The following is a 21,979-nucleotide window of genomic DNA, read 5'->3' as shown; positions in this document are numbered from 1 at the left end:
GAGTTGTGACAGAAAAAAAAGAGAGAAATAAAGATTGACTAATACAGCATACTGTGTGAGATTGGGAGAGATACAGTATATCATGAGACACAGTCACTGCTGTAGGGACTGAAGCTGTTTCACTGTGCGAATTTCCATTTTTACTTCTCTAAGGAGCTTGGAAAGAAAAGCGTCTGGAGTTCTTTAAGTTGCTTGAAGACGTTTCACCTCTCATCCGAGAAGCTTCTTCAGTTCTAGGGTCAAATGGTTCTGTGAAAGGGAATAGGGTGAATAAGCTGTCTATGGTTGTATGGTATTTGGAGTTATAAGTATTTATATCTCATATGTGCCCATTTCTTGGTGTTAGTTTGGCATTATATTATTAGGAAAATGAATATAGTGACTTTTGATCACATACAGTTTATGATTACTATGAAAAGCATTTCAAAACTATACACCAGCCTGGTTCCATCATGTAAAATTTCAGTCCTCGCTACTTTTTTGATGGTTCACCTGTGGTGAAAAGCTGATATGAGGTCCACTAGGTGTCCACTCAAACCTCACCGCCTGGCTGCTGCTGTGGTTGGCCATTGCAAAACCTTCTTGGTATTTAAAGTTTACATGACAGTCACCAAAACTCAGCACCTCATACTTACCTGTGAAAGATAATGTGGGCATTCATGAAAGGGTACAAGCTTCTGTTTTACTAGATTACAAGACTTACAGTTCAAACGATCTCTGTCCTCCCCTCTGCTCATACCTTCTTCATCATCTTTCTGATCCATGACCTGCTGATGTTTTCCAGAGAGACGATTTCCTGATAAGTGTCTCGTCTCACTTGTATTGTGGTATCGCTCTGCTGGTTGTCCTTCACTTGCAGTGAAATTTTCACCTTGACACTCAAGTGTCTGTCAGAGCAGAAGGTGATCTGGAACTCCACCTGTTCATTAACATTCAGCGTCAGGTTGGCTCTTTGCACCACATTATGCGCTGGAGAGGAAAAATGTCAAAAATGAGAAATCGGTGTGTTTATTGTGCAACATAAAAATGGAATATTGTTTTAAAAATCAAGCCAAATGATAGGCTAAAGATAGCTTCAAGTATATTTTCCATGCATTAATAGAAGTGGAAAAAACAGAAGAAACCAAGTCGACATCAATATATCAAAATAACTTAGGTGTCAGTAAAGAAAGTATACTGGTTTAAAGTGTACACTGGAACATGATGAGGCTAATTAATTACTATTATAGGTTTTTCACACAGGAAGCCTTACCCACTAGTTTTCAGTGCATTTGTTGAACTAAAATAAGATTAAATTTGATCTAAAGTGTTGCAGATAGTTCAGATCACCATTAGATGATACTGAGCAGGCAAACTTCACTGTCTAAAATGTTGGTGATTCAGTGAACAGGGTTGTATTAAAACTGTTTCAGCTTTGTTTTCAGAATGCCAAAGTAAAATTTTCATAGGCTGGCTTCTTTACTGTGCTGTTGCTACGCTGCATAATGTACCACAGTGAACAGGCCTTAATTCCGAACCTCAGTAATAACACTAACGATACTTAATGGGAAGGGAACAAGGCACAAATTAAAGTAATATTAACCTCTTTATTTGTGCATGAGCTCCTATTAATTAATTAAATGAAGAGGAGATGCAGTTTATTGTAGGCAGATTCAAGCTTTACCTGAGGGAAGCTGTGTGGAGTTAATGGAGATGTTATTACTCCCAAGACCAGCTTTGAGGTTGAACACACCATGTTTATCCAGCATGTCAATCTGGACCTACACACAATTTCAGAAAGTACATTTATTCACAAAATTCTACCAAGCCTGTGTGCTACGCTCATGAGTGTGTTGTAAAGATTTAATTTATTTATGTCTTGGTTTTCTTTTATTTAAAGCAAGTAAACAGATAAAAACATTTGTAAGAACTGAACAAAGTATCTCATCTCACCTCACCTGGCACATTTCCATTGTTTAACAGCACCAGAGACAGTGTATGTCTACACCCAACAAGTACCCAGCCTGAAGTGCAACACTGGGCCTCCTTCAGTGTTCTTCAGAGCTGGCCGTACCGCACAAACACTGGTGCCTTATCCTAGAAGCTCAAACTGCAGCACCTTGTTCCTAATGGTGGGTGTCATTCTGAAAGCAGCAGAGTAAAGAAAGCATGAAGCCAGCAGGAGCATACAAGAGGTGCTACTACTAAGTAAGAGAGTGCCAAGAGAGGTGAATATCCATAGGAAGAGTAAAGACAACACCACAGTAGCAGTCACATAGTTGTTTACCTGCTACTTTCCTCCACTTGGGCCTCAAACACAGCACTGTGTGAGTGCTGTGTTTGAGGTGTGAAGGTAGCAACAGCAAAGGCGTACCACTGGCTGGGAAAGCTCAGTGTTGTTGTAGGCATATCACACACCTCGATTTGTCCAATTAACTAAAAAAATACATTATCTTTTAGATGATTTGATCAAATTTCTTTATACTGTACCACAATGAGAGATAGTCCTGTATACATTTATCCATGAGATTTTAAATGCCTCACCTTGGGCCCAACACATTTGATGGCTAAGATAAGATAAGATAACCTTTATTAGTCCCACACGTGGGAAATTTGTTTTGTCACAGCAGGAAGTGGACAGTGCAAAAATTATGAAGCAAAAATTAGAATACAATAAGAATAAATACAGTACACAACTGTACAGAATAGAATAAATAAAATACCATATACAGTAGAATAAAATAAAATAAAATATACAATAAGAAAAAAATAGAATACAAATGCTACATACAACTGAGTAAAAATACAACGATGCCAGAAAACATTATTGCACATTAGTGTTATTGCACATTTGTGGATGTGTTTGATCAGTTAAAGTCTTTATTGTGGAGTCTGACAGCAGTGGGGAGGAAAGACCTGTGAAATCTCTTAAGATGAGCACACAGGGAAACTTGCTGCTGTTGGCGAGTTTGAAGCGAGCTTGGCTGGTTTGAATATTGTTGAAGATAAATTTGTTTTCATCTTGTACAAAGATGGATTCAACATTGCAAAACTGCTCAGAGGAAAGCTGGCTACTGCTGGGGCACAGATGGTTTTCCTCAAAGATGGAGGCCATGACTAACACTATGCCTGGAAACAAAAAGCGAAAACAGAGATACACACACACACACATGGAAGAAAGAAAAAGAATGGAGAGGTGAGGAGAGTCCTGGAAAATGTTTGGTTACCAGGGTAACTGTGGTTCCTTGAAAAATGAGCACTGTGTTGTCAGAAGGAATTTGCATATTTTAATGAGACACTGAGGAAGCTTTCAATGAGAACAAAAATAACAAAATTAATCTAATTTAATGTCAAACAGCACAATCAGTGGATGGACTGTTTGCTTGGTGAAAAAAAGAGAAAAAGGAAACACCAAAGACAGTTTTGGTGTTATTTATATTTATATTATAAATATTTTACAAAACAATTAGAAAAATATAAATATAAATATTTTTGTAATCAGATTCACTGACCTTTTCAAAGCACACGCTTTGATTTGATAGTCATTAACAGGAACTATGGGGTTGAAACCAATGATATTAATCATGGCTCAGTTTCTGTAATTACAGTTATTGTTTTTTCTAATATATCTCAAAATCACTTTTTCTTTTTGTCCCTTGTTCTGCTGTAACAAGCGTGGGATTAAATAAAGACCTGCGTGTGATGCTGTGAAATAGTGTTTCTCTTGTGCAAAAACTCAAATGAGTTTGATCAATTAAAACACAAAAAAATCAGGATTGTTTTATGATTATTCATGATTTAATTACACACGGCTGAATAATCTCAAAATGACGAACAGTGCAATTATGGCCAAAACAAATACACAGGGTAACGTGTTATCCTCCATCACTGCTGTTAAATTTACCAACAGTTTCTCAACTGTAGAAAATTCTGGAAAGACTCCTGTGGCGCTGGAAAGACTAGACCTCCCTGAAAGGTTTTTTCCTGGTATTATGTTATGTGGACCTCTTAGACCAGAAAATAAGGACAAAAAAAACCCAAAACACAAAGCCCCAAATTATTAGGATTACATTAACACTTAATCATTAACATTATGAAAACTATAATGCTTCAGCACTATAAACTTCTTTTCACGGACAACGGGGGAGGTGTTTCAGAGTTAGTAGTGGGTCAAAATATCTCTTCGTAATTAACTAACTCATCAAATCTCGGGAATAAACGATTTTGAAAGCCCAGACACTATATTATCAGACAAACCTTTTTGACAGGAGAAAAAAATTTTATGAAGAAATGTTTGCATGAAAAAACAAAAAGAATTCTACTTAATGCCAGCTAAAAGAACAATTTAATTACTATACACTCCTGGGCAGTATATATCTATATCTATATCTATATCATAATAAAAACAGTATGCAGATTAGTAATAACACAGCCTATTGTTACCAATCTACATTAGTACATTATATTAGATATTAACATCAAAACTAATAAGTAACCTAAACTATAAAATAAGTAATATGGAGTTTAAACAATCACATTTCCACACAGTTTGGGCCACCCCATGCCACAGCCCTGAACATGCAACTGCTCCTTCCAAAATGTTAAATTCCTACAAACACATATTTAATAAGGTCAACTCCAAAATAACTGTGTTCAACCATTTCAGCTGACCTTAGACAAGATGCTGCACCTACTCTGGTTCATAGAAATATACCTGCTAAATCCCGTGAATCAGCTGAGTACAGCCAAACAACAACCACCAACACACAGGTAACAGTCCAAAGGTACCTTGGTGAAAGAAGTCTTGAAGTCTCCATGGTATTCCATGGTGAAGCTTTGGGTTTTCTTGGTGCCGTAGATCAGTGGACCAAAGTTGTTGTCACATGCAGGCGTGATCATGTATCTAAAGAGAGAACACAAAAAATATCCGCTGCATATTATAAACAAAATAAGAAGTCAGAAAGGTAGCAAGAAATGCAATTTGATAAATTCACTTCTAAATGTGATTATTTTATATTGTTTCTGTACTTCTAAAAATATTATATCAGAGATAACAGTAAAAATCAAGTCTTCACCTAATGAAAGTATACTGGGCTGAAACCTTGATAGTTGTTGCTTACAGTTTCTCCTCCTCTCCCAGTGTTGGGTTCAATCACCTATAGAAAACAGGTCCAATAAGCTTTGTGCTGGGAGAGGTACAGCCCGCCATCAAGGCTTTTGAGGGTAAACACTACTTTAAAGCTCAGTTCCAAACCATAAATTGGTTACCCTTTTGAGTTGAAAGCAGTCGAGTTGCACCTTGCGCCTGAGGATTAAAAATATGTCAGAAAGTGGTGTGTAGCCTGTTGAGTTGAGGGTGAGACTGCCGGACAACATTGAAGCATTGCAGTACATGTCAGTTTAAATGTGGAGGGAGAAAACTCTAAAGCACAACAAGAGCCCTTGAGAAATAGAAAAAATTACTAAATGTCTTGGCTTCTCCCCTGAAGTGATAGATAAGAATGTCTACCAATGGTGTACCATCCCTCTAAGTAAATGGAATGAGACAAAAAAAAAAATACAATGGGCTTCTGGAGTGAGATTTGGAAGTACAGGGATGCAGCTGATATCAACCTGTTTCGAGAACTTGCCATGGCTGCTGTGTCTGTGTTGTCCTTGCCACACTCAAATGCTGAAGTTGAGCGAGTATTCAGTCAGATGAGTGTGGTAAAAAGCAGAAATCGTACGTCCCTGCAAAGCCTCAACTCCACCCTGTACATCTGATATGGACCGAAGCTGTCTGGTAATGTTTTGCAGCTTACTCATTCAGGTGCTAAAGTTGCTGAACCTGGTTGCTGAATCTTGACGAAAATGAGGATGACCCACTCTTTCTGTGGGCCAGCAGCCAATATTTGTGCAGGGATGTCTAGAAAACAAACAAACAAACAAACAAACAATGAGCCTGAATTAGGACCAGACTAGTTCCCATCAGTTTTTCCACACTGCCACTGTTTATTCTACTGACTATTTTCGGTCCATTTAGATTGCTAATGTAGTTTGTTAACAACGTTATGGTTAAAAATGTTCTTTTACTGTTTCTCTTGTGTGGTTTAACCTAGAGTCCCAGAGAGCAGTCATTTGGCTTTTCTACCTTTTAAAATTACTTAAAAAGACATTAAAAAAAGAAAAAAAAAAAGAAAAAACTTAAAAAGACAAAAAGTAAAATAAAATAAAATAACTCTGCCAAAGGGCCTATCTCGGGTCACTTTTGCCGGTCCCGAGCCCGGATAAGGGAGGTGGGTTGGCATTATGACATTAAAAAAAAGAAAATTGTTATAAAACTTTTATTTGTAGTTCGAAATTTATTCTAAATGCATTCAGGGTGTTTTTTACTCACTTTATGTCTCTTCCACGATGTTATTTCTCTCTCCTACAGCGTCGGTCACAATTAAGTATGCACGACCAATTAAGCAAATTAAGCCATGACATCACTTCTAGCTACTTTTAGGACAGCCAATAAGGAATTTCCTTACTGAGGAGTGGCAACACTGAAAGTAACGAGCCTGTTTTGAAAATTTAACGAGTAGTAAGTGCAGACATTTGTGTTAAAATGTAGGGAGTAAAAGTAAAAAGCTGTCAGCAAAATAAATACTCAAGTAAAGTGCAGAGAGCTGACAATTCTTACTGAGATTTTATCGTGCAGGCCAAGCTAGGACATTAACCAACCTATCGTTAGCCGTGTTAACAAATCCAGATGTTTGTACGACACTTTATTAGCGACATTTAAAAACAGGCAGCATTCAAAGCCTGTCTGTATTTGTTCACCTTGGAGTGCTTATGAATATATTATCGCTATTAATTCGCCATAATGAATTAATTAATTTTCCACATTCTCCATTGATAAATGAGCCATATGACGGCTAACACTTACTTTAACCAGAGTTTTCTTCGAACGAGGAACACCGCGTGACGTCACACACGTCACAGGCTTTGATCTATGAGCAGTCCTTTTATGGTCGTTAAAGTGGGCGTGGCTAAAGTCCATAAATCGACCTTAACCACTCTAGTACAGTTTAGTTCAGAGAGCATTAATGCATCAGAACAGCGAGTGTAATTTAAGCACATTCAGTTTGCAACGAGCACACATGTTTACCGCAACTCCAACCACTCATCAACTGAATTCCTCTTCCCCGGTTGAGAGTTTGAAAAGTACAGACACAAACGTCAGCATGACTTCCCCACTCACTTACACTTCAGACATGGTGAAATTTTGCAACACGTTTATGAGATTAACTTGGGATACCACGGAAAATGCAGATCTGGCCTGCACACAGACTGAGGTCTGTCTTGAGTCCGTGGGTGCAGACCTCCCCGAGAAAACAGCTGATTCAGGAGAAAAGGACAGCATCCTGAATGAAAGCGCCGTACATAACCATGGCGATCAGGAAAACCCTAACCCAATGCAGAGTTTGGAAAGTATAGATACAAACTTTGATATGACTTCCCCACTCACTTACACCTCAGACATGGTGAAATTTTGTAACACGTTTATGAGATTAACTTGGGATACCACGGAAAATGCAGATCTGGCCTGCACACAGACTGATGTCTGTCTTGAGTCCGTGGGCGCAGACTTCCCAGAAAAAACTGATGATACAGGAGCAAAGGACTGCATCCTGAATGAAAGCTCTGTAGAGGACCACAGTGATGGTGAAAAAATAGAGACTCCAGGACTGGAGGCTCAACCAGACATAGAATGCATGTCATTAGACACCTCAAGCCACTGGGATGAAATAGAAAGTGAAGAACTGGAAGATGAGGCAACCCCCATATTCCAGGAATTCCTCCCTGATATTGAGTGTTTAAGTTTTTCTGAGATCAGTCCGCTATCTGAGTCTCTGAGTGGGGAAAAGCTGTGTGTCAACAACGTTATTCAGTTAGTGATTTCAAAGGCCACAGACAAAGTCTCCTCTGAATACAAGATCTTCACACAGCGCCTCACTCCTCACTGCATCAGTGATCGGCTACTTGAGAAAATCTGGCCTGAAATTAATGAGAAACATCTGGATTTATCTCCAAAAAGCCTGAAAAATGTTGACAAGGCCATTTTAAAGGACCTTTGCAAAATACATAAGTGCAAGGAAAAAGATTTGATTTTTAGTCTGAGGGAACAGCTCGATAGTATTACTGTCCCAGTCTTCACCAGACACCTGTTAGCATTACCAAAAAGAGTACTCAGTGTATCTAAAAACAGGGACGAGTACAGGGAAGTTGTGGAAAACTTCACTAAAGATCTGGTAATACACGCTATGGGTGAACTAAACGAGATGACGAGCTGGTATTCGGCAACATTTGACTTCATTATACAGAGGCTGAGCCAAAAGATCTGGAACCAAATTTTGTCCAGCAATTTTGAAATCTCCCTCGAGAACATTGAAGAACTCAGCTTGACAGTATATGATGAACTCCACAAAAGGTGGCCTTCCCCCGGACAGCTCATGAATACAAGCAACCCAATGACTGACGAAGTGATTTTCCAAACCTTCAAGAAACACGCCATAGTGAAGAGACGAAGTATCATCTCTTGGGCTTCTGCTTGTGATTTTGTGGCAAAACTCTTAAACTAGTTTAAAATATTCAATTCAATTGGGCAATCTAAATTTAGTTTCAAAAACCAAGAGTGGTTAAAAATGGCCACTCTTTTTCTCCTGTCTTCCTTCCCTCATTCCCAACTGGCCGCGGCAGATGGCCACCCCATCCCTGAGCCTGGTTCTGCTGGAGGCTTCCCCCTGTTAAAAGAGGGTTTTTCCTTCCCACTGTTGCAAAAGTGCTTGCTCATTGGGGGTTGGATTTTCTGTGCATTATTGAAAGGTCATGACCTTACAATATAAAGCACTTTGAGGGAAGTGACAGGGTTTGGCACTGTTTCTTAACTTAAAATGTCCAATTACAACAGGACATTTTAAGTTAAGAAACAGTGCCACACCATGAAAACAGAAAAAAAATTAAATAAAAAAAATTAAATAAAAATAAATTTGTGTTTTGTTTCATTTACTGTGAATTTGCTGAGAATGCAATATCAAATTAGTATGGTGTGTGTCAATATAATGTATCATAGAATCATCCTGCAGACTAATTTGAAGGGAATGTCATAGTAATGTCATGCTGCATGTGTGTACAAAATTTAGCAAAGTATAATCAATGTTTCCAGTTAGGTGGTTAATTAATCTTATTTACTACAAAACAAAGATGCTAAAACATCCACTTTATTGAGAATATAAATACACTGAAACAGGACTAAAAGGTTTTTTGAAAAAGTCATTTTAGAAGTTGAAGTCAAAAGATAAAGAAATATTTTGAGATCGGGGGAGCCCTAGAGTCATCTTCACTGCTTCTGTCCTCACAGTTATTTGTTGTACCAGATGGAAAAGTAGATGAGGTGTTGCAGGCTCTAATTCTGAAGTTAGAATAGAATAGAAACGAATAGAATAGAATAGAAAAGATTAGAATAGATTAAACCTTTATTATCCCACGGATGAGAAATTTCAGTGTTACAGAGCTCTTACAGCAAGGGAAAATAAAAATATAAAAGGAAGACACTAGGTGGTCCTATATACATAAGCATCTGAGTTTGTATATACAGGTATATACAGGTAACAATGTACAGAATATGTATAGAAAAATTTAAAAAAATTGTACGGAGATACGTATAAAATGTACAGGTATATGTATCCTATCCTATTAGAGCGATTAGAACATGCTGTAGGTATTACAGCTCACTATGTGTTAACAGACCTCTCTGTATTGAATCGTATCTGTTATTAATCTCTGTCTCTCTTCCACAGCATGTCTTTTATCCTGTCTTCCTTCTCTCACCCCAACCGGTCGCAGCAGATGGCCGCCCCTCCCTGAGCCTGGTTCTGCCGGAGGTTTCTTCCTGTTAAAAGGGAGTTTTTCCTTCCCACTGTCGCCAAAGTGCTTGCTCATAGGGGGTCATATGATTGTTGGGCTTTTCTCTGTATCTATGAAGCGCCTTGAGGCGACATTTGTTGTGATTTGGCGCTATATAAATAAAGTTGAATTGAATTGAATTGAATTGAATTGTATCAAATCTACAGAGCTATGTATGAAATGTACAGTAAACAAACAAACTGGTGAGTAAGATGATCAAAAGAATATTAAGCTGCATTATAGTCTGACAGCTGCTGGTAAGAATGACCTGCGGTAGCGCTCCTTCCTACACTGTGATTGTAAAAATCAACTGCTGAACTGCTCAGTGCTCGTACAGTCTCATGCAGGGTGTCCATCACAACCTACTTCTCTAACTTCCAGCTTACCAGCATTCTTCTGAGCATACTCCACAGCAGCAGAGTCAAATAGTTGTCTGGCAGTCAGGCTAACTGGTGAAGTGCCATTTAGCAGCACATCTGCAGCCACAGCATCAACACTAAGGCACACTGCTCCATACTGACATGCCAAAGCAGCTGTTGTGCTGCTCTTATCTAAGAAAAAAGAGAAAAACACCCTTTATACCATGCTAAATATGGCAGCTGATTACTTTTTTTTTACACTCTGTCTTCATTTAACTATTCAAATTTGGAGGAATCTGCGTTTTTTTTTAACCTGTCACTGGGGCTCCATATATAATCAGAGCAATGCTTCTGCAGCTACATGCAGCTAAACCATCAGGTGACACATCAACACCCATGTGGCGGACAATTGCTCTGGAGATGGGAGTCAACTCTAACTGTCCTAGACGCTCACTGTTTCTGTCACGGTTCGCTTGAGGACTCACACGCAGGACTCAGAGGCACAGTTGGTATTTATTACAGTTCCACCAGGTGTATATACAAATAGTGCAGGGGGTAGTGCTATATACAAAGCGGTGACAGGGGAAAGGCTCCGGGGAAATCCAGGTAGGGAAAAGACGCTTGCTCCTCTTCTGACTCTCTCCTATCGTGACCAGTCTCTCTCCAAACACTCACACAAAAAGGAATCCGCTCGGGGAATGCAGGGTCGGGTCCAGGGATCTATGTACAGAAGGAAACACACGTTAGAGGTTTTGCGCAGGGAAGCAAAAGAGAACTTGCTCAAAGCCGGGCTGCACTGACGCGAGTCACACACAACGATCCAGCGATGAGTAGAAGCCACTCCCTGGCTTAAATGCTGGCTGCACTGATGAGGCCCAGGTGTTTCCTCTTCAGAGGGGCGTGAACCCACCATGAGTTCCGCCCTGGCGAGAGAGCGAGAGAGAGAACAAGAGAGAGAGAATGCTACTAGTCAGCGGCCTGCTGATCCCCTGGCCGTGACAGTTTCCCTCTCTGGTCAGTTCTCAAACAACTAAATTTAAATTTCACTGTTGCTTATTTATTTAGAGTTAAAAGCTTAAGATAAAGAAGAGCTTTTTTAGGTTTTTGAAAACATTTTAATAGCTGTAGGTGTAATGTATAGGTGTAGACTGCATTGTAGGCGGCTAATAGTTGGACTCAGAACCACATCCAAGGTAACATTTCCCTTATGGGTTAAATACCAGATTTACACATCAGCGTTTAGATCCAAAGGTCAAACATCTTACTCCAGGCTATGGTGACCTGGATGGATGAGAACTTACATAGATGTAAAAGGTTGTACTTATGCATCAAATGCAGGATCTGCATGAAATGAGAAATACTTTATTTAAATATTGATCAAGTAAAATGAACATATGCAGGAAAACTGAATGCAGAAAACAAGCTGAGATGCATTTTAAAAAACAACATTATGTGACTATGTAATGTCATTTACAATCCACCTCTAACTGGTAACACTGAGTTAAATGCTAGAAGTCCTGACAAACTGTAAAGGGATATTAGTAAACACTGCAATGTCATGCATTCTAATTAAAGACACTGCAGCATAACAATAAATGATTCAATTTGGAAAAGCAGTGAGGGATTAACTGATTGACCGAAGAAAACAATGCCTGTCTCCCTCCCTCTCTTTTTAACCAAGCAGTAATTTATCAATAAAAGGACACCACATACTCATTACAAATATATGTATTTGATATTACTACCTCACTTGGGGCCTTGCCTTTTAAAAAATATACGATACATTGTAAGGTAAACTTGCAACACTATTTCTGAAACTGAAGACTTACCTCTTCTTCCTGGAGGTACTGTGTGTGTGAACTCCAGGGAGTAAAACTCAGTGGGGAAGGAACAGGGGTTTCTGGCGGTTACCTCAGGTTCAACCTCAGTGCTGGCAGGGAGGCCAGGTCTGAGCTCCAGCGCCGATGGCCAGAACTCGAGATGTGGAGCCTCACTCTGAACCTGACCTGTAATGAACACATGCTGGGTGCTCTCAGCCATGTGCACCACTACCTGTCTTTTGTAAGCACACTGAAAGAGATGTACATGAAGGTCAGCATCCCCGTCTTTATTTTGCTACATGTTACTACTCACAGTACTCTACTTTTCCCTGATATTAAAATAACTTATTTCCACAATGCTGTGTTTGATTATAATGCCGTGCACATATTTTATTGTTTACTTATACTTCCCTATTTTTCTTACCGTGTGGAATGTGGATTAAGTTTTTATTTTATCCATAAACGAGCTAAAGTCATGCCTTTTTAAAAGCCTGAAACTTCTCAGCTATGCTCCAGTTAGCAAGGCAACGACTCATGGTTCAGTAGCTGTATTGTTCTCATCTGATGGGTTACAAAAGGAACCTTTCCTTTTGCACCAACACTCATGATAGCTTATGACAGCAAATTAATACAAGCCACATCTGGCTGTCAATTAAAGAGATTTTCTCAAGTATCAAATGTACAGGTCTGATAAGAAGTACATAGAAAAAATTCACGTATTCACTTGATTTTACAGTTAACAACAAGAGTATATGCAGTATACTCAATTCCATTTTTCAGTTCAATTCAATGCAATTTAGTTTTATTTATACAGCATCAGATCACAACAACAGTTGCCTAAAGGAACTTGTAAGGTAGACCTTACAATAATACATACATAGAAAAAAATCCAACAATCATACGACCCCCTTTGAGCAAGCATGTTGCTCATAGGGGACACTGCAGTGTCAAACTGAACTGTATCGCTGGAAACAGTGACATCTGGCATGGTTACCATGGCATACAGTCGTATCTGTACCACTGGGCCATCTGCAACCTGTATTGGCAAAGATGAGATTAATAACACAGACCCAAAACTGTTTATAGACACTGAATGAAAAGACACAATAAATGTATTTCTAGACAAGCTTGTCTATTCTTGTGGATACCTGGATTGGGAGGACACTCAGCTTGGCTCCTTGAGGGTCTAAATAAACTGTGAAAATCTGTGTCTCACCACAAGGCAGATTCTTCACGCTTTTAAAATTGGTTGTGAAACCTGTGATGAACCAGTAAGAGTCATAAATCATTTGATATCAGTTTTGTTTGCTTTCATCAGCTCTAATAATTTTACAGCTGCTGAATGGTGGAAATGCCAACAAATTATTTAAGCTTTGTTTCATCTGTAAACTTGTCTACTATTGGTTTGTTTTTCTTTGACATTAACACTTCTAACTGTAATATCTAAACATTTTTACTTTTATTTTTTGAAAGTCTAATATAATACTTTCTATTTCCACACAGGACTGCCTACTTTCTGTTTTTTGTGTATTTTTCTATACATTTGGCTTCATAGATTCATTTAATTATTAGTTAGTAATCTCTGGCTCTCCTCCACAGTGTGTCTTTTGTCCTGTCTCCCTCCCATCCCCAGGATCATCTCAGTTGTCTGTCCCTCCTTAAGCCTGGTTCTGCCAGAGGTTTCTTCCTGTTAAAACGGAGTTTTTCCTTCCCACTATTGCCAAGTGCTTGCTCACAGGGGGTTGTCTGATTGGGTCTTTACCTTACAATATAAAGCGCCTTGAAGTGACCGTTGTTGTCATTTGACGCTATGTAAATAAAACTGGATTGAACTCAATTCCATAGGACAAATCACTTCTAATATATAAATCAGATCATGTGGAAAATATCAAAGTATTAAAAAACAGAAGGAGACAGACAGAGGACTGAAAATGTCATGGGACAAAATATGGTGTTACCTGTGTCAAGATGTTTGCAAATGACATGGAAAGACACAGATATTGATCCTTCACTGGTAATTTTTGCAGTTTGACTGATAACTTTGCTAGGAATGACAAAAACAAAATCTAAAACATACTCTGGGAGCTGAAACCTGTGGAGAGTGAAGAATAAAACGTTGGACACAAACATGCTTACAATTACAGGATGTTGTGTGAGTGTTTGAGTTTTTTAGTTTTGAAAGAGTATCTCTTTTTTAGTCAAAGACGGCTTTGTTTTGTGAAGAAACTGAGCATCTTGCAAATCATTTGTATTCTGCACTTGTACACTGTGAACACAAGATAATGACATGTTATCAAAAATGCACAAACTGAAAATAAACAAATAGCCACACCATGTACCCACAAATTTGCACAAACACCAAGTAATAAAATCTGCTATGCAACCAAATATCATTCAGTATTAAGGACTGTTTGAATTCCACAGCACAGTTGGACACAGTTCTCATTTCAGTCCAGTGAGTGGACCATCTGTTCCACTAAACTGTATGTGTGTGGTTGTAAGTGCATACTTGAATAGCTTGTGCCACTTTCTGAAGGATCCTTGTGGTTCTCCGGCCTCCAGCAAGCTAGCAGCCACAGCAAGAGCATTTTCTTTGATGAGCAACCTATCGATCTCCATGTGAAGCAGCTCTTCATGCTAGTCACGTAGTCAAGAGACAGAAAAGTATTTAAAAGTTGGCAAAACTGGTCAGCATAAATACCTCCAAATACTGTCACTGTCCTAGGTTTCTGAGTTTAGGACTTTACCTCAATGTTGTATATTGGGTTTTTTTTCTATTCTTTTTTCTGATCTGTGAGCTTCTTTTTTTCATTACTTTTGGAGTATAATTATTTATAGTAATTTGCTTCTTGAATTCATTTAGTGCTCTCTTTCTCTTTTCAGTCCACACATTATGCTATCAGTCCAGTCTTCCCAGTGTTTCCATATTGTCAGTTCCTTAAATGAGATCTTCTGTGTTTCCTGTTGGATTTACGGTCTCTGGTATCGCTTTTATACTGGACCACATAAAGCTTTGTTTTTTGTGCATTCATCCTCTCCTTTGAGTCCGCATTTGGGTCCACCTTTAAATACAACATGATAACTAGCTGTTTTTACGAATATGTCACTAAATTCATCATATGTGCTGATATTGGCCTTTAAACATGAGTCCATGAATATGGAAGATCTTACATCAAGTAAACAATAATGATGGAGAGCTCTGATATTCACACATTGGGGACGACCAATCACTTCTACCAAGTTTTTTTTAAATATATTACTGTGAAAACCAAGAAGTGACTATTATACATTTTTATATCATTATAGAATATAAAAATGTGAATCTAGTGTTTTAGCTATTACTTTAGTATTACATATTATTGTATTATGACTATTATTATTTTAGCCCCACAAGAATAATGACCTCAGCATTTCTCAAGTCAGGTTGTTTTGTGAGTAAGTTAGTAATTTTGGCACTTTTTTGTCTCAAAAACAGTCTTCATCCTTCTTTGAAAATGTTTAAGGTCACTAGGACAACACATCAAATCATGAGTAAATACTACGGGGATAAGCAGAAAATTGCAATTTTCTGTGTAATTCTACATTGTTGTTTAGGTGAAAGGGGCTTATCAATACACAGATAAGGATTTGGAAAACATTTAAGACAAGGCTACAAGACAAGGTTGCAAACAGTAGAGGTGGAGCAGTAATACCTGAAGGAAAGAAATATTACTTGTTAATATGCAGCTTATTTTGTTAATGTGCAACTTCTTCATATATATACAAAACATTTTATGCATAGGACACATACAAATCTGCACTAACTGCAGTACGAAGATGAAAATAAACCTTAAAGGTTTCTCAGGACACTGACTTTTGTTCTACCGTTGTAAATATCGCTGGAAAAATTGATTTTTGTTGGTGGTTTTCATTACAAATAAACCTTTGTTCGTTCTCTGCGTGATAATACCAAAACAACATGCTTACTATTACAGGATGTTTCTTTTTGTTTTTTGTGATCTGCATATTGTGAGCTGTTCCTAAAATGAATTTATTGACTGTGAGTATGTAGGTTTCCTCCACTGCTCCTTTTCCAACACTAATTTCATTCATGAGCTCCTCTTTGACTCTGTCTGCCTCCACAGCAGTTCTGGCCTGCTGTAACACATCACTGTAATGCTCCTCTGCAAGGGAAATCACAGTGTTACACGAGTGCAGCAATAAAGAGTTGAATTTGTGTCAGTGCTTATAAGGGAGGACTATAAATCAGCTGCTTTTCAGTATAATTGAGTTAGAAAGAAGACCAAGGAAACAGATATTTCTAAGGATGATTCAGTTTACTGGCAACATCCTTATGAGGTCCAGTAACATGGCTGCAAACTGGTGTAATATGTATTTACATGTAAAATGTGTGTACTGTATGAATGACTGTGCAAATTCAAGCTGAGCCTGGGAAACACTGCCACTCCAGTCAGTGTGATCTCCTGCGGTAGTGGGAAAGCCACCTGCACCTGAAGCTTCTTCTTAAAAACCTCCGGGGTGCCTGGGAAGAAGAGCACCCATAGTAACTGCACCATACTGGCTTCAACATAACCCTGTCACTCACGAACGACCTTGGGCCAACCAGGTCTAACCTCATGTTCAAAGTCTGTCGTCTGCCCCACTTCCTCCTCATCAGTATCGTCCCCCTTTCTCTCCTTCAGGCTGTATACTGTATTTAAAGCCCACGTGGCCAGTATTCCTTAGGATCACATCAACTTTGCTTACAAGATGAAAAAGCTAGGAGGAAAGGACAAAGATTAAACCGAGAGGGGAAACACTCGTCTGCTTTTTAAAGCGGGCTGTGCCTTTAGTTTCATCATGTCAAGCAGCTTATGGCAAACAGACAAAGTGCTCCACCTAGTGTCCTGTATATTTTGTAGAGCAAACATTTTTTTCTTTTTAGGGAAGCACCTTTTACATCTTATAGTTTGTGAAAATATCAGAAAGGTGAAAAGATAGAAGGGAAACAAACGAGCAAAAACATAAAACATTTCACAGCTGTACACGTGCATGAACAATCAGGGCTGTTTCATAACCTTCTTTTTTTCCCCCAACAATATCTTTATTATTTTTTACATTTTAATGACTTGCAAACAGTCCAACATTCTAAATACTACACGAACATACACTCCTCTCAGACAGCAGTCAGATTTATTACTCCGTTAAAGGCCTAAATTTGTCATTATCCCAAATCAAATGTCATTGCCCTCAGTCCTCGTCCTCCTCAGATAATACAAATCCCTCTACAAAATTCACAAATGGTCTCCACACCTTCTCAAAAACATCCAATTTCCTTTTCAGTATACATGTTATCCGCTCCAGTGGCAAAGCCACTATCATTTGTTTTATCCACTGTGTGATACTCGGTTCCCTTGGGTTTTTTTTTTCCATTTTAGTGCAATTAATCTTTTTGCTTGTAACAAACCCATATCAATAAACATTCTGTCACTTTTTGTGTACCTCATGTTTTCTGGGTACAATCCCAGAATAAGGAAGCCAGGATCCAAAACAACCTCTTTGGATAATATTTGTTTCATAGTTTGTGTTACTGCAACCCAAAAGGAGCCAATCTTCCTGCAATCCCAAATACAATGCCAAAAGTTACCTTTATCTTCATTACATTTATTACAAGTGTTAAGAGATATATTCTAAAACACTTCTTCAGCAGAGAATCAGAGAGGAGAAACACACAGATTTACTTGCTAGCAAGGGCAGCTCTCAGAACTCACACTCAAGAGTGTGTCTCGGAGACTGGCCCTGAGGACTGCCCTCGTCTTTTATTTATACACTTCAGTGAGCGTTTGTTCCATACATTGAAATGTGGAGGTGTGTGTGTGTGTGGGAGGGGGGGGGGGGGGGGGGGAGGGGGGGCAGAGTGTGACCCCATAAATGACTTCCCTAAACTGCTGGTCTGGAAAGTCCAACAGTTCATCTAAACAAAAGATAGATGAAAACAGATATAACTACGTTAATCCTACCGTAAAACAATAAAACAAGGTACGACCTTTCCCATGCTCCTAGGATGTGGGGGTGAAAGCCAGAACACCCTGGAATGTTACAGACTTCCTAGGATGAGACATCCTTTCAATATGCCACCAGCTATATACTTCTAAACACAAATGGTTACATGCAGTATTCTACCATATACAAACTTATATCATTAAAAGATTATACTGACTACTAAGTACAATTTTCCATTGACAACAAGTGTCTGGAATATTAGAGTTGTACTTATTTAATTTTTTAAATAAAGTTTCATAACCTTCTTAATTATAAATCTGCATAAATACAAGAGAACAACACAGGAGTAAGATAGAGAGAGAGAGAGAGAGAGAGAGAGAGAGAGAGAGCGCAAGAAAGAGAAGAATGCTGAACAGACAGGAAGGTCGAAGAAATGTTCTGCTGAATCGCTATTTCAACTAAATCAAAAATCAATGTGTCCTTGTTTTGAATATCAATGATAACTGGTCCGGATGGCTTGCATACACAAAGAAGGAGTGGAGGTGGTGTGGAAAACTAGGCAGTGACATTTAAAGTTTATGTGCTTCCTCTCAGCAGTACTTCTAGTGTTAAAAAAACAAGGTAAAATGCCAACTTAAACATTCCATCTTTAAACAATCTGTCTTAATGACAATTATCATGCTCTCGCCAGAAAGAATTAACAGGCAACAACAGAGAGAATTTGAATCGGAAAGAGGGAAAATAACCATCAGAGTGAGGAAAAACAAATAATCATAAAGCAAACTTCCCCAAGGCAGCAAACAAGATTCATAATGAACAATCACAAACAAATGTGACGCCCTCTCTTTCAGGCTCATCAGCGTTCCCTTCAAAATGGCAGCATGCTTCACTCCTCTAAGTTTTGTAAAAAATATAATTAGTTTTGTCTGAGATATCAGGCGTGACACATGGGTGAGCAAACAGATGGCAACAGAACAACAAGGACAAGGGAAGCAGGATAAAAGAACATCAAGGAGGAAAAATGAACGCACAATAATGGAGAGCTACATAAACAAACTCAAATCTATACTCGGTCCTGCGATTACCAGATCTAATGAAATGCAAAGTCCATCATTATCAGTGGGATTACAATAACAGAAATATAGAAATATGGAAAATGTAGCTCATAGTTCCACTTTTTAAGGGTACAAAACTACGTTTTTCTTTTTAATATTTTGTGGAACCTTCCTCCCTCTTCAAGGCCCACACAGAAACCACCCTCTGCTTGCTTAATGGTGGGTTCAACAGTCATTTGCATGCTCTTCAGGAGAATAAAACAAATGAACATGCAAACTAAACGACTTCAAACTTAAATCCTTACAAAGACCAAAGGTAAAGAATAGAAAACTAAGGATGCTCTTAACTAAGAATGAGGAATTGCAACTCGAAACACTTGGTAATAGACCCAGGAGCATAGCACTGCGTCACATGTGAGATCTTCTGCAAATGATATAACACTGAAGCAGCTGTCCATAAACAATTAGTGATAATTCCCAAAGTTTTGGCACTTCCTGTTAATTAGATTTACATCCCTATATTGATGTAAATCTGCTGAAATTGAACCTGAGATTTGCTACTTGCGTTGTGTTATTTTATTTTAAATTGAATTTGCTCAAGCTCAGAGTCTCAGCTGTCCAAATCAAACTGTTAGAAAGTAATCAGATGTTAAACTCAGCTGTCAGGTCAGCCCTGTATCTGTACCTGCTGACCAAAGCCCAAATGGGTGGGTTCAAGGCTGTAGATGATTATTGATGCTTCTCCTCTGAGAATGATCTCATATAAAGGCCCCTCCTCTACATGGCACTGTGCAACCACCTGTAAAACCAACCATCTGAAAACCAGTACAACAGATTCAGTTATTCCGTTTTTTTTTAAAATTCAGTCTCAACAGTGTTTAAAACCCAGTTTTCCTCGACTTTAGACAAACAACTTGCTTCCAGGTTATTAATCTTTGCAGTCAATATATATGAAATGCCCTTGTTTTTCTGGGTCGCTAGGCAATACAGCTAATATCTTTACACTGACAAGTATCTTAAGTGATTTGATTAATAAATATACTCTGTAGATGAATAAGTAATGAAAATAGTTTTAGATGGAGCCCTTATTGAATTATACATTTACATCTATTCTCCAGTTACTAAAGGGAATATAAATAACTATGGATCATGAAGATTACGCTGAGTTATATAAGACTATACTATTGTATCAGTACTTAAAAACCAAGGAATATCCACACTGATTTAGCAAACCAGTATTATACGGCACAGAGGGAATGACTTGCCCTTTAGCTGCTGGCTTTCTCTGTTCCCTGACAAACTAGAAATCTCAGGGACACCCTGATTTGTTTACGTGTGCATTTGCCTACCTCTTCCACACCCACAGGATAATGTGTGCTGCTATGTCCATCTGCACCAGGCCTGGAGATTACAGGAGATGGCAAGGCAGGTGTTACAGAGGAGCGCATCTGACTTTCTGAATCGTTTTGCTTCTCATTCTTTTTTCCTTGTCTTTCCATAAGAGCAAAGAGTAAAACAAGAAATCCCTAAAGTTAAATATATTTTTCTTGCAAATAGAGAAAAACTCTATAAATGGCACATTTCTCAAGAGAGAAAAATGAGAAAAATGAATGATAGACAAAACAAACCTTTTTCAAGAAGAATTCATATTTTTATTTGCAGCGCCATATTTTTATCCTACTGCTCAACTACTGTAGATTTTCATGATTAAGAATAAAAAACAAATCCTTTTTAACTTATATGGACTCGGTGTGGAAGTGGAGATAAAAGCAGTGATGCTGCACTAAAGCCCAGTATGGCTACAAGGACCATATTTATAATATTCCCTCTCTTTGGCATCTTACAGATCAAAGAGTTAAAAAAAACAAAAAAACACTGTTGATCATTTGAAGCAGCACATTTACTCAGAATTAGGCTAACTAGCAAGGACTTGTACATATACTTGTACAGAAGTAAATTATATAAGCACTGTCTATCAGGTGCATCATTAACACATAATGTAATACCCAAGTGAGGAAGAAAATCTTCAGCACCCACACCCCAAAGAACTCATTTTGTCTCTCTGTTCTACTCTCTCCTTCCCTATGGGATCAAATTGGGTGCATCCATCAAGTTAATTAAACAGAGTGTTCTATAATTAAGAGGAATTTTAATAGGCAAGCAGCAGGAAACAGGTCAGGATAGATTGCAGTGAAGTGCTGAATAAACATGGATGAGAATGAAAGAGATTTAGTGAGTGAAGCCATCTCAAAGCCATACTGGAGACGTTCTATATTAAATCACTGACCATGGCTACATTATAGCCAAAGGCTATCCATGTGTGTGTGGGAAAGCTTCACAACATGCATATACACGCAAGACACCCTTCAAGTCTGCATGCACAATTGCTAGAGTACCAAAGAACGCAAAAGTACTTGTGTGCCAGCTTATACATAAGCTCATTATAATGAGTGAATGGTAGAGATGCAATCAGCAGGGGGCACTGTTGTATGATCACTGTCATGGAGATTGTTTTATGGGACAAGACTGCCTAGGAAATCACAAATTAATCCATCCATCATTGTATGATGTAAGACAGAAGAAACATTGTAGATCTTACAAAACATTTTTGGTGGATAAGACTTCTTAAAATCATTTGGCAGCCTGGGGGCAAACAAACAAACAACAAAAAAACCCTGCTTTTTAAAAATGTGGGCATTCTAAGAAAGAGGTTAAAACTCACTGGTGCGGACAGGGGAACAGATGGTGAGACAGCAGATAATGACTCTGCAAGAGTTCAGCTCAAAACAGAAATAGGACACTCTGACATTCTCGTATCTGTCTTTTGCTCTTCAATCTATTCTTTCCTTTACTC

At 38.4% G+C, this 21,979-nt stretch overlaps 2 protein-coding genes across 2 annotated transcripts in view; one reads left to right on the top strand and one right to left on the bottom strand.

Moving 5' to 3' along the window:
- The window catches only part of hydin (HYDIN axonemal central pair apparatus protein), a 61,079-nt gene that overhangs the window by 8,859 nt on the left and 30,241 nt on the right, over positions 1 to 21,979 (bottom strand). Inside the window, 19 exon segments of the mRNA XM_087842727.1 lie at positions 493 to 635; positions 740 to 763; positions 766 to 969; positions 1,664 to 1,760; positions 1,933 to 1,998; positions 2,000 to 2,123; positions 2,267 to 2,415; positions 2,524 to 2,566; positions 2,919 to 3,108; positions 10,296 to 10,460; positions 12,098 to 12,324; positions 12,991 to 13,124; positions 13,237 to 13,346; positions 14,047 to 14,180; positions 14,598 to 14,725; positions 16,151 to 16,251; positions 16,485 to 16,758; positions 16,760 to 16,846; positions 19,811 to 19,924. Of these exon segments, the coding sequence (XP_087698853.1) occupies positions 493 to 635; positions 740 to 763; positions 766 to 969; positions 1,664 to 1,760; positions 1,933 to 1,998; positions 2,000 to 2,123; positions 2,267 to 2,415; positions 2,524 to 2,566; positions 2,919 to 3,108; positions 10,296 to 10,460; positions 12,098 to 12,324; positions 12,991 to 13,124; positions 13,237 to 13,346; positions 14,047 to 14,180; positions 14,598 to 14,725; positions 16,151 to 16,251; positions 16,485 to 16,758; positions 16,760 to 16,846; positions 19,811 to 19,924 (2,514 nt within the window).
- On the top strand, positions 6,949 to 8,952 carry LOC148102275 (uncharacterized). Its single transcript, XM_087844055.1, has one exon. The coding sequence runs from the start codon at positions 7,050 to 7,052 to the stop codon at positions 8,583 to 8,585; it is 1,536 nt and encodes a 511-aa protein (XP_087700181.1). The 5' UTR covers positions 6,949 to 7,049; the 3' UTR covers positions 8,586 to 8,952.

This window comes from Neolamprologus brichardi, chromosome 7, assembly GCF_056152115.1.
Source record: "Neolamprologus brichardi isolate AB-2024 chromosome 7, ASM5615211v1, whole genome shotgun sequence".
Classification (NCBI taxonomy): Eukaryota; Metazoa; Chordata; class Actinopteri; order Cichliformes; family Cichlidae; genus Neolamprologus; species Neolamprologus brichardi.
The sequence above is the reverse complement of the archived record's forward strand: the minus strand, read 5'-3'. Positions and strand labels throughout refer to the sequence as shown.

Bases quoted from the DNA above. Each gene is read 5' to 3' on its own strand.
- LOC148102275 (XM_087844055.1), top strand. From the start codon at position 7,050: ATGCATCAGAACAGCGAGTGTAATTTAAGCACATTCAGTTTGCAACGA.